General features: G+C 40.7%; 1 protein-coding gene across 1 annotated transcript in view; it reads left to right on the top strand.

Annotated features, from left to right (window-relative positions):
• The first annotated feature begins 2,511 nt into the window (after positions 1 to 2,511).
• The window catches only part of Rpa1 (replication protein A1), a 45,935-nt gene continuing 35,255 nt past the window's right edge, over positions 2,512 to 13,191 (top strand). The window contains exons 1-3 of the mRNA XM_090350431.1: positions 2,512 to 2,557; positions 3,520 to 3,598; positions 4,563 to 4,671. Of these exons, the coding sequence (XP_090206557.1) occupies positions 2,513 to 2,557; positions 3,520 to 3,598; positions 4,563 to 4,671 (233 nt within the window). The 5' untranslated portion in view covers position 2,512. The remainder of the gene's footprint in view (positions 2,558 to 3,519; positions 3,599 to 4,562; positions 4,672 to 13,191) is intronic.

Raw genomic sequence — 13,191 nt, 5'->3', positions numbered from 1 at the left:
ATAGCATCCAGGCCTAGAGTTCAGGCCCCATGACCGACAAAAAGCAGAAAGAAAGGAAGGGAGGGAGAGAAAGAAAAGAGCCGCCAGCACCTAGATTACACCTATAACCCTAGCTACTTAGGAAGCTGAGACCTGAGGATCACAGTTCCAAGCCGGCCAAGCAGAAAGGTCTGTGACACTCTTTCCTCCAATTAATGGCAAAAAGCTGGAAGTCAAGGTGTGGCTCAAGTGATGGAGTGCCAGCCTTGAGTGAAAAAGCCAAAGGAGAACATGAGGCCCCTGGGTTCAAATCCCAATAACTGCACAATTGGAAGGAAGGAAATAAACAAGTGCTGAATTTTGTTTAGTGTGTTTTCTGTATCTTCTGAGATCACTGCAGTTTTTCTTTTTTATTCCATTAATGTGACAAATTACATTGGTTTGGGGGTTTGAGTAAAACTTTCTGTATTAGGATAAATCCTGCTTGGTCATGACATGACCCATTTTATATAGTTCTAAGCTTGATTGATTTGTATTTCATTGAGGATTTTTGTGCCATTGTTCAAGAGTGATATAATTCTCGTTCTTTGACTTAGAAATTATTTTTAGCTGGGCACTGGTAGCCTTACATCTGTAATCCTAGCTGCTCAGGCACCTGAGATTTGAGGAGTCTGATTTAGAATCAGTCCAGGTAAAAAAGTTCCTGAGAGTCTTATCTCCAATTAACCAGCCAAAAAAGCTGGAAGTGAAGCTAATTACAGATAAGAGTTTCACAGACTGGGGCCGGGAGTTTGGCCTAGTGGTTAAAGTGCTTTCCTAGCATGCATGAAGACCCGGGCTCGATTCCTCGATACCACATACATAGAAAAAAGCCAGAAGTGGTGCTGAGGCTCAAGTAGTAGAGCTCTAGCCTTGAGAAAGTCCAAGGATAGTGCTCAGGACCTGAGCTCAAGCCCAGGACTGGCAAAAATAAAATAAATAAATAAATTAAAAAGTGACTGCAGTTTAAAAAAAAAAAAAAGAGTTTCACAGACTTTGCTGCCCAGGCTGGCTTTAAACTGAGAGACTCAGATTTTAGCCTTCTCTGAGTGGCTAGGATTACAGCAATATGCCACCAGTGCCCGGCTGGCTGCTATTGTTATTGTTGTTTTTGTTGTTGTTGGTCTGGGTCCTTGAACTCAGAGGTCTGGACATTGCCTCTGAGCTTTTTGGCCCAAGGCTAGTGCTCTACAACTCCCCTTCTAGCGTTTTAATGGTTAAGTGGAGATAGAGTCTCATAAACTTTCCTGCTTGAGTTGGCTTTGAACTGCAATTCTCATATCCAACCTCATGAGTAGCTAGTATTACTAGAGTGAGTCACTAGCACTCAGCTATTTATCTTTTCAACTTATATGTAATATTTATATGATGCCTCTCTTCATTCCAGATAATATATATATAATTTTTTTTTTTTGGTCTGTTCTGGGGCTGGAACTCTGGACCTAGGTGTTCTCCCTGAGCTCTTCAGCTCAAGTCTAGTGCTCTACCATCTTTAACCACAGCTCCACTCCAGCTTTTTCTATATATGTGGTACCAAGGAATCGAACCCAGGGCTTTGTACATGCTAGGCAACCATTCTACCAGTAGGCCAAACTCACAGCCCCTGAAAATATATTTTCCTCTTTTTTTTTCTCCCTTCCTTCCTTCCTTCCTTCCTTCCTTCCTTCCTTCCTTCCTTCCTTCCTTCCCTCCTTCCTCTTTGTTTGTTTGTTTGCCATTCCTGGGGCTTGAACTCAGGGCCTGAGCATTGTCCTTGAGCTTTTTCCTCAAGGCTAGCACTCTGCCACTTGAGCCACAGCACCACTTCTGGCTTTTCTATGTATGTGGTACCAAGGAATTGAACCTGGGTGCTAGACAAGCACTCTTATCACTAGACCAAACTCCCAGACCCCTGAAAATATATTTTCTTCAGCATATAAACTAAAGGATTTTTTCCAACAACAATATTTTGATACTTTTTTTTCCTACTTATCTATTTTCTGTTTAATTGATTTAGACTCTTATTTCCTTCCTTCTCTGTACTTGGGTTTAATTTATTCTTTTTCTAACTTCCTATGGTAGAAGTTTTTAGATCATTGACATTGGGTCTATTTTTCCATTGGAAGCATTTAAAGCTGTAAATTTCTCTTTAAGCATTATTCTTGAAATATCCAACAAACTTTTATGGCTAGGCCAGCCTGAAACCACCATCTGCAGATCTCTGCCTCCTAGGTAGCTAGGATTATAGGCTTAAGCTATTGCTTTTGTTTATAAAAGTCTTGAGTGCTCACAGGAAAAGACTTGTATTGTTAGCAACAAATATTCTTTGTTCTGTTTGAAAATACATTTTTTATGATTTGTCTAGGGATAATTTAGACTTTAAAAATGATTGGCACGGAATGGGCTCTTTGAACAATATTATCTATAGCTTATTACAAGTGCCATACTGTAAAAATGTGTTTTAATTGATTTGAATATATATCCTATAAGAATGCTTTTACTTTATCAGGCCATAATGCAACAGGGAGACACTTCTATCAAACCCATCCTCCAAGTCATTGTAAGTACCTACAATTGCTCTAACATTTTATAGGTTCATATACAAACACAAATTATGTTTGATGAAAGACATACAATTTTCCTTTGTTAAGAAATAAACCAGTCTACACTGTGATCCTGAAGGAAAGTAGAATGCTAGCCAAAGTTAGTTTAAAAATGAATGCCGGCTGAAGTTAGTTTGTAGTGTTAGATTTAAGGCTTTGCCTTGCTTAGGAGACTACAGTGTTATCCATCCTTACACCTGCTCTGTCCATCCATAAGACCTTCAGAGAGAGAAAAAAATGAGTTCAGTTAACCCTTCAGTCTCAAATGTGGTGGGATTTTCTTTCCTCTAAATTGTGTTTCCTGTGTGTGTGTGTGTGTGTGTGTGTGCGTGCGCGTGCGTGTGCATGTGTATGCGTGCATGTGTATGTGTATATATATTCATATATTTGTATGCCAGTAATGGCACTTGAACTGGTCTCATGCTCTTGTGCTTTTTTACTCATTGACTTGCCTGCCGAGGCTGGCTTTAAACCATGATACTCAGAGCTCAGCCTCCTGTGAGCCACTGGTACTTGAATATATTGTTTTTGGCTAGTCCTTTGGCACTGTCCTTGGGCTTTCAAGGCTAATTCTCTTCCATGTGAACCACCACTTCTGGCTTTTTTGGTGTATGTAGTACCGAGGACAAACTTAGAGCCTCATGCATGCTAGGCAAGCACTCTACCACTAGGCCATACGCCCCGCCTGAGTATATTATTTTTAGTAATGTTCGTGGGGAGAAGTTGGTGGGGGTAATCATCCAATTCAGTTGGCTTTTTTTTTTTTTTTGTATGTAGGTATCGGGAGAATGGGCCGAAACTCAAGGCAAAATTCTTTTTGTCTTGAACAAATGACAATCTACTTTGCCATCATTTAGGTTTACTTTTCTCTAGAGATTGGGCAGAAAACCTGGCTAATGAATCAAGTTTTCTATCCTAGAACATCCGTGCTATTACTACAGGGAATAGTCCACCTCGTTACCGGCTACTTATGAGTGATGGATTGAACACACTGTCCTGTGAGTATGGTGCATGAGTGCGGGAACTGTGAGTAGGGAAATGACAGAGGCCCACTGACACTGAGGGCAGTAATTTGGGGGCATTGTTGCAGTCCTCCACACTTTCTTACTGTGTACCTTATTGAGGCAGAATTGCAGTTGGCAGAGTTCATTCTAACAATAGACTGCATGGAGTGGAAAGCTGCCATTCAGCCTAATTACTTTTCTCCAACCGGTGTTCCATGTTTTCTTTGATTAATTTCCCTAAGGATGGTATTGGCATTTAGTGAATGTGATGGGTTAGCTGTCCTGTATTTGTCTTTTGAGGGGTTTTATTTTTGTGTTGGAAGCTTTAAAAGGAAGATGAAATTTATAGAATATTTGCTTGCTAGCTCTAGTCACAATGTAAAGGACTTAGAATGACTGGAGTATTTTTCATGAACCTGAAAGACAGAAAAATGATGAGGCCCTTTGAGAAATACAGCTGATTTATACCATATTTCCATTATGCACTCTTGATTAGTTATAACTTCAGTAAGCGTGCATGGAAGCCATTGGTTTTCCTTGGGATCACTTTTCTTTTTTTTAATATTATTTATATTTTTTTTTTCCAGTCCTGGGCTTGAACTCAGGGCCTGAGCACTGTCCTTGGACTTTCTCAAGGCTAGAGCTCTACCACTTGAGCCTCAGCACCACTTCCGGCTTTTTTTTTCTATATGTGGTACCGAGGAATCGAACCCGGGTCTTCATGCATGCTAGGCAAGCACTTTAACCACTAGGCCAAACTCCCGGCCCCTAATATTATTTATTGTAATTAATAAAAGGGTTACATGATATTTGCCAGATAGAAGGTGCATTAATTCACATACATTGATACTCTTTCACATGTCTTGGTCCCAATTACCCAACCCCCCACCCCCCCTCACTTCTCATATTCTTATGACTGAAATGTTCCAGAGGCTAAAATAATGTCTGTGCTTTTCAGCTTTCATGTTGGCAACCCAGTTGAACTCTCTTGTTGAGCAGGAACAATTGTCTAGCAACTGTATTTGCCAGATTAACCGATTTATCGTCAACACTCTGAAAGATGGAAGGTAGGTATTTTCTGCTCGTATTGGACAGTGAAATGCATTGCTTGTCAAAAATTCAATGAGGAATTTAAAAAAGGCAATGAGGATTTTTAACTAAGAAATCTGTAGCGGGGTGTGGGGGAGGGCAACAGGGACAAAATCATGAGATGGGGTAGCAATGTATAAGTAATGCACCCACTACCTGACGAATGTAACTTTAACTCCTCTATACATTACCTCGACAATGAAATTTTAAAAATAAAATAAATTTGTAGGGAAAGCCGGGCATAGTAGCTCATGCCTGTAATCCTAGCTACTCAGGAAGCTGAGATCTGAGGATTATGGTTCAAAGCCATCCAGGCACTAAAGTTTGTGAGAGACTTTTCAATTAACTACTAGAAAACCGGCTGCAGCTCAAGGGGTAGGGCGGTAGCCTTGAGCTGAAGAGCTCAGGGACAGAGTCCAGGCCTAGAGTCCAAGCCCCATGGCTGACACCCCCCCACCAAGGAAAAAAAAAAAAAAGAAAGTTGTAGCAAATCAGGTCTGAACTCAAAAAACTAAAACATGGCACCATGGAAAGAGACATATGCAAATAAATTGGATATTCCAAACAAAGATTAAAATAGAATGTGTAACTCTACTTCTTATTTCTTCAGCTCTATTTTTATTATCTGGTGATGAAGAGGTCACTTACACTACAGCATAAAAAGATATATTTAATTATATACTGCTGTTCTTTTTTTCACAGTCTTAAATTTTCAGTGTTCAGCCAATATAGAATATGTTTAGTACTTGCAAGATGTTATATGCTAGAAATATAACAGTGAACTGAACAGAAAAGTGATTTCTTAAAGTAGGGAAATGATATACTATTTTCCCCAAGATTTTACTTTGAATCACACAGTGTATTCAAAATGCAAGAAGCAAATAAGAGAAGCATCTCCATTTTGGTAAAGCTTCATCAATGTATGTTAGATTATCTGTACATTTACAAACTACTTTCAATTTATGTTATTGGATATATCTTCGTTTTCTTTTAAAATTTTACCTTTCTGAATTAATTTAGGGTGTCACTTTTTCTTTTTCTTTTTTTCTTTTTTTTGCCAGTCCTGGGCTTAAGCTCAGGGCCTGAGCACTGTCCTTGGATTTTTCTCAAGGCTAGAGCTCTATCACTTGAGCTTCAGCACCACTTCTGGCTTTTTCTAAGTATGTGGTACCAAGGAATCAAACCTGGGTCTTTGTGCATGCTAGGCAAGCACTCTACCACTAGGCCAAACTGCCGGCCCGGGTGTCACTTTTTCTATAGTTTTTTTTTTTTACTGTGCTGTTGGGATAACGTATAGAGGGATTACAGTTACATTTGTCAGGTAGTGAGTGCTTTATTTCTCAAACCTTGATACCCTTTCTCATGTTTTTGTCCCCCTTTCCCTCTCCCCCATCACCTCTCAATCATCTTGTTTTCCCCTTCCCTTCTCTATTTCAAATACGTTTATGTAAAATAAACGTATATATAATATACCAGGTAACAAAGTCAGAGTAACCACATGAGATTAACTATAAGGGGAAAAAAAGATTAAAAAAAATAACTTCAGGGGCCAGGAGTTTGGCCTAGTGGTAGAGTGCTTGCCTAGCATGCACGAATACCTGGGTTCGATTCCTTGGTACCACATACATAGAAAAAAGCTGGAAGTGGTGCTGAGGCTCCAGTGGTAGAGCTCTAGCCTTGAGAAAGTCCAAGGACAGTGCTCAGGCCCTGAGCCCAAGCCCGGCAAAAAAAAAAAAAAAATAACTTCACATAGTACATTAAGAAGAACAATCACAAAGATAAGCCTTTTGTTTCCATATCTTGGAATTCATTTCGTTTAGTCTCATCCTGTATGATCATATGTACATAGGTTTTGAGCTATTATGATCCTCTGCTAGGAGAATCCTAGGTGTGTATTATTACAAACGAGGGAAACCATGGAGCCTATGTTCCTTTGGGTCTGGCTTATTTCACTTAATATGATTTTTTCCAAGTCTTTCCATTTTGGGGCGTCATTTTTATAAGTAACATAGTTAAAAATTCAATTTGAGATTTAATATGACTTTATTCTGCTTAACTTATTACTAGTCCTTTTCACATTTTCTTAGTGTGTTTCTACAGTGTTCTTGTTTTTTCCTTGTCATATATCAATGGTTCCCTTTTTTTCCCTTCTGTTAGTTCAGAAGTTAACATGGTCTATTGTGTCTATGGCAATTTCTGATTTTTCTTAAATCTATAGAATTACATGTTGTAAAACAGATCAGTATTTTTTTTACTACCCTTCCAAATGAAGTGAATTATAAAAAGTCATCCGAGTCAGGCACTGGTGGTGCATGCCTGTAATCAATCCTAACTACTCAAGGGGCTGAAATTTGAGGATTACAATTTGAAGCCAACTCAGGTAGGAAAGCGTGAAGCACTTTCTTTTTCTTTTCTCTCTCTGTCTCACTCTCTCTTTCTGTCTCTCTCTGTCTCTTTCTTTCTTCCTTTGTCGTAGGACTTGAACTCTGAGCCTGGGCATTGTCCTTGAGCTCTTTAGCTCAAGGCTACTGCCTTACCCCTTGAGCCACTGCACAACTTCCAGTTTTCTGGTGTTTAATTGGAGATAAGAGTCTTACGGACTTTAGTGCCCAGGCTGGCTTTGAACCTCGATCCTCAGATCTCAGTCTCCTGAGTAGCTAGGATTACAGGTGTGAGCCACTGCACCTGGCCAAAACTCTTATCTCTAATTAGCCACTGAAAAGCTGGAAGTGATGTAGTGCTCAGTTAGTAGCCTTAAGGGAAAAGCTAAAGGACCGTGCATAGATCCTGAGTTCAGGCCCTAGGACTGGTACCAAAGAGAAAAGAGGAAAAAAAAAAGATCAAAGGTCTTCAAAATGACATTAGTACAAAACAAATTTGAATCTATTGGATAGAATAGGAATTTAAAAGTCCATCTGGAATAAATAAATACATGGGAAACCAGCTTTTTCTTAAAATAAGATGACATCTCACAAGTAAAAGCAATTATGTAATTAGAAAATCACCATTTGGCAACTGTCATGGTAATGATCGGATGACTGATGCAGAAAGCATTAGTAGGTGCTGTTTCCCAGGGCTGCTACTAACCATCACAAACTTTGAGGGTTTTTTAGAATAATAGAAAATTACTGGAGGGACAGAGACACAGAAACTTACTCTGTCTGGAGGCCAGAAGTTGAAGCCTGGCTGGACACTGGTGGCTTATGATTATGATCTGAAGATCACAGTTCAAAGCCAGCCTGGACAGGGAGATCCATGAAACTATCTCCAATTAACCACCAAAAGATTGAAAGTGGAGCTGTAGCTCAAGTGATAGATCACAGATCTTGAGCAAAAAAAGCTCCACGGTCAGCCTCCAGACCCTGACTTCAAGTCCCAAGACTGGCATATACACAGACACATCACACAAAGAAGCTGGTAAAATCTGTCTCTGGGCTAAAGCCATTTCTTTTTTTTTTTTTTTTTTGCCAGTCCTGGGCTTGAGCTCAGGGCCTGAGCACTGTCCTTGGACTTTCTCAAGGCTGGAGCTCTACCACTTGAGCCTCAGCACCACTTCCGGCTTTTTTCTATGTATGTGGTACCGAGGAATCGAACCCGGGTTTTCGTGCATGCTAGGCAAGCACTTTAACCACTAGGCCAAACTCCTGGCCCTAAAGCCATTTCTGTATACCAGTTTGTCTGGATGCCTCGTGGGAGGATGTATCCCTTTGTTTCTTCATCATCTAGTGGTTTCTGGCATTCATTCCTTGTTCTGACTGTATCATTCCAATGTGCTCTCTATGTATTATCTGTCTCTCTCTCCCTCCCTCCTTCCCTTTCTCCCTCCCCGTCACACACTTTCCTCTTAGAAGAATACATGTATTTGTATCTATCACATCTCCCCCCCCCCTAAAATTACCATTCACAGCTGCTAGGATTAGGATATGGATGTTTGACAGGAGTTTTTTGCTTGTTTTGTGACTTGTGCTCAGTTTGTGATCTACTCTGGCCTTGATGTCATGATGCCCACCTCTTGAATGCTGGAAATAGAGTCATGGACCACCATGGCTGGTTTTACAGTCTTAATCTAGCATACAGTTGATAGAAAGTAAGTAGGTGAAATTTGATAAGAAATAAGGTATTTATAGGGTTAAAGTATCTTCCCAGGAAATAGTTATTAATTGTAACAGGAAGAGAGGTAATTTTACAAGGGAGGACCCTGGGCCCTTTGATCATGGTGATAATGGATGTCAACATTACCTGTTGTGGCACAGGTAGAAATCATGTATCATTCACTTGACAAAATACACCCTCACTTCATTCCTGTGCTTGGTGTAGGTGTATACATGACAGCATCCAATCATGTCAAAGCCTAGTTACACTGTAACTGGCCTCTGATCTTTGAAAATCTCAAGTGTAGGCAGGCACTGGTAGCTCAGGCATGTAATCCTAGCTACTCAGGAAGCTGAAATCTGAGGACCATAGTTCAAAGCCAGCCCAGAAAGTCTGCGAGATTCCTATCTCCAATTACCACCGTGACTCAAAGTGGTAGAGCAGTAGCCTTGAGCAAAAAGAGCTCAGGGACAGTGCCCAGGTGCAGAGTTGAAGCCCCACAACCAGCAAAAAATATCTGAAGTGTGAAACTAGATGAAAATTTGAGAAGCTGTTAGAGATTGAAAGAATGTAGAGGCCTGTTTCTTAGTGTGACACAGGAGGGCCTGAACTGGATCCTTGTGCTGTCATTGAAGCAGTTGATGAATCTCCAGTGGCTTCTATGGGTTAGATGAAAGTATTTTGTCAGTATTAATTTCCCAACATGGGTGGTTGCATTGTGAGTAGTTAGGAAGTTCAACAGAAGAGATTTAACTTTTCATACTGTGGTTGGTTTTAACACAAATGGAAAGAACAACTGAATGTAATCAGATAAAATTCCTTCAGTGAAAGAACAATTTCAGTTGAGCTTTCACAAAGATTAAAATGAAACTGTAAAGAATATTAAAAGGATTAAAGTACTAGAATGACAACTTGGCTTGGTATCTGTTCTTTAGTTTCCATGGTTTTCCCTCAGAATTTTGTCTCCTGTCATTGAATGTTGATCTTCAAAAGTCTTAAGGCTAGCCTACTTTGATTTTCTTTACTGTTAGGAAGTTTTCCTTTATTTGTTTGGATTCCCAAATAATTCTTTGTTCTCCTTTCATGACAGGACCTCAACATGTAACTCAGACTGGTTTCAGACTCCAGCTTCTGCTCTAACTCCTAAGTGCTGAGATTTATAGGCAGATTTTAGTTTGCAGATTCAGGTTTTTGTTTTTGTTTTGGCGCCGTTCTTACATTTTAAAGAAGTTTTTTTGTGTGTTCCTTGCTGTTTTCTGTTTCATTTATCGAGTTGCTGGGTAACTGCCCTCAAACATCCTCAGTTGTCTTTAATCTTTTGTCTAATACATGTGTTGGATTATATCATTTCCAACATAATAGTTGGGGCCTTTAGCTCTCTTCTGCTTCTTGATGTTTATAGTTTTAAGCATTTGCTGTGCAACAGTGTTGTTTCTTCCACTCCTTCACTTTTTTGGGGGGGCGGGGTAGTCCTGGGGCTTAAACTCAGGGCCTGAGCACTATCCTTGGGCTTTCTCAAGGCTAGAGCTCTACCACGTGAGCCACAGCACCACTTCCAGCTTTTTGTATGTGTGTGGTACTGAGGAATCGAACCCTGTGTTTTTGTGCATGCTAGGAAAACACTGTACCACGCCGCCAAACTCCCAACCCTCTGCTTTACTTTTCAAACTTCCAATTCTTTTGTCTTGTTTAATGGTATCTTGGATTCCATGGTACTCCTAGCAGTAGTTTGGACATTGTTTTGGGGAAGTATCATTCCTTTCTTGGCATATGCTTTCTTCTAGGGCAGCTTCTCAGTCTTTTATCTGACCTTATTCCCTTTTATTTGGGTGGGGGGAGGGTCAGTTGTGGGGCTTGAACTCTGGGCCTTGCCACTGTCCCTGAGCTCTTCAGCTCAAGGCTACCACCCTACCTTTTGAGCCACAGAGCCACTTCCAGTTTTCTGGTGGTTAATTAGAGATAAGAGTCTCAGGTCTTTTTGTTCCCATGCTGGCTTTGAACCTCCATCCTCAGATCTTAGCCTCTTGAGTAGCCAGGATTACAGGCCTGAGCCACTGCACCGAGCTTTGACCTTATTCCTTTCATTGTCTCATGTCATTTCTTTTTATCTGGTTCATGCTTAATGTGGACAATTCTGTTCAGGCTTTGTGTTTGTTCCGGCTTCGTCTAGGCCAGGTGCCTCATCTTGCCAAGCCTCCCGCCCGGGATCTGTTATCTTGTACTCCAAGCTACCTTCAAGTGCTGTGGGTCCTGCTTTCTGTCTGTCCTCCAGGATGTGGTTGTGGTAGACAGTGGAGAGCGTGGCTGTAATTGAGGACGGTCCTTGCCTGCAATTCTTCAAAGTCTGTTCTTTCTAGTTAGAGATATAGTTCCGCTCTGTGAATAGCTCGGCTGTACTTCAGCTCAGCCTGCTGGGCAGCATGTCATGTATTCTTTCAGACCTCTACTCGAGGCCTGTGTCAAGAGTTTAGGAAGGGCTATGCTCATTGCAGTTTATTTATTCCTTAATCTCTGTAGTGGTCATTCAGGTTTATTTGTTGTATAGTCCAGGCTGGCCTTGACCTCATGAGCCTTCTGAGTGCCAGGATCATCAGGATGTGCCATCATGCCCTGCTTTCGGGGTTATTCTAAACAGCGTTACAGTAGGCATTTTGTTCAGCTGTTTCCTTTTACATGTTCCTGCTTTTATTTCTGAAGGATAGACTACTAGAATAGCATTATGGTGGCAGAGAACAAAGTATCCTAATATAAATGGGGCTTGATGCATGTCTATTTTGGGACAGGTGCATAGAAACAGCAGTGTGGTCCCAGGGTGGGGAGATATGGAGTGTCCACTAGTGGGCGCAAGACTTCTTTTAGGAATGATGAAAATGTTTCGAGGTTAACTATGATGGGGCTTGCACAACTCTGAATAAACTGAAATCTCCTAGTTGTACACATTGAAAAGTGAATCTTAGGCTACTTGAATAATAAAGTTATTACTTTTGTGCTGGTTCTAGGGCTTGATCTCAAGGCCTGGCTCAGAGGTAGAGCACTTATCTAGTAAGCACTAGGTCCTGAGTTCAAACCCTAACTACCAAACACCAAATGAACAAACAAAACAACAAAGATCAAAAAAAACCTTTCTCGTTGACATTGTCAATCCTGAGGATAGTTTTGAAGTCGAGTCCCTCTCTGTACATCCCAGGCTGTCTCTGTCATCCTGCCTCTACCTCCTAGGTTAATATTGCAGGCATGCAATTACCAGGCTTGCTTAAATTCTTTAATAATTATCAATCATTATTTTAATTTACATTTTCTATCAATGAGGTTAAGCATATTACACTTGTTGGCTATTTGTAACTTTTCTCTTTTCATTTATACCTTTGTCCTTCCCTCCTCCACCCCTTAAAAATGTTTACTTATAGGTACTTTTTGTTAACCAGAGATTAATTCTTCCATAAACCTGTTTATTTATGAGTATATGGTATTGTGCTTTGAACTTAAGGTATGGTGCTTGCAGGGCAGATATTCTAATATTTGAACTATGCCCTCAGCTCCTTTTTTGCTTTTAGTTATTTTTCAGGTAGGTCTCACATTTTTTTTTTTTTTTTGCCAGTACTGGGCTTCAGCTCAGGGCCTGAGCATTGTCCTTGGATCTTTCTCAAGGCTAGAGCTCTACCACTTGAGCCTCAGCACCACTTCTGGCTTTTTCTAAATATGTGGAACCAAGGAATCGAACCTGGGTCTTTGTGCATACTAGGCAAGCACTGTACCACTAGGCCAAACTCCAGGCCTAGGTCTCACATTTTTATCTAGAGCTAGTCTTGAAGATCTTCTTACCTATGGCCTCCTGAGTAACTGGTACCAGAGGTACATACTCCCATACCTGGCTTTTTGTTTTTTATTTTTATTAAGTTTTTCAATTATTAATAAACGTATGCCTGTTTTTATTGCTGTTTTTGTTGGTGATGGTCATAGAGCTTGAACTCAGGGTCTGGGCACTGTCCCTGAGCTTTTTCACTCAAGGATAGTACTCTACCACTTTAAGCCACCACTTCTGGTGGTTGGTTAGTTGGAGATAAGAGTCTTATGGACCCAGACTGGCTTTTACCCTCAATCCTCAAATCTTAGCCTTCTGAGTAGCTAGCATTACAGATGTGAGCCATTAGTATCCAGCAACACCTACCTTTTTTTTTTTTTTTTTTTTTTGCCAGTCCTGGGCTTGAGCTCAGGGCCTGAGCACTGTCCTTGGACTTTCTCAAGGCTAGAGCTCTACCACTTGAGCCTCAGCACCACTTCTGGCTTTTCTCTATGTATGTGGTACCGAGGAATCGAACCCGGGTCTTTGTGCATGCTGGGCAAGCACTTTTACCACTAGGCCAAACTCCCAGCCCAACACCTGCCTTTTTGATTTGAGAGATCTT

This window comes from Megascapheus bottae, chromosome 17 (assembly GCF_031878675.1).
Source record: "Megascapheus bottae isolate mThoBot1 chromosome 17, mThoBot2.hap1, whole genome shotgun sequence".
Lineage (NCBI taxonomy): Eukaryota > Metazoa > Chordata > Mammalia > Rodentia > Geomyidae > Megascapheus > Megascapheus bottae.
Note: the sequence above shows the minus strand (reverse complement) of the source record. Positions and strands in the feature narration are given on the sequence as shown.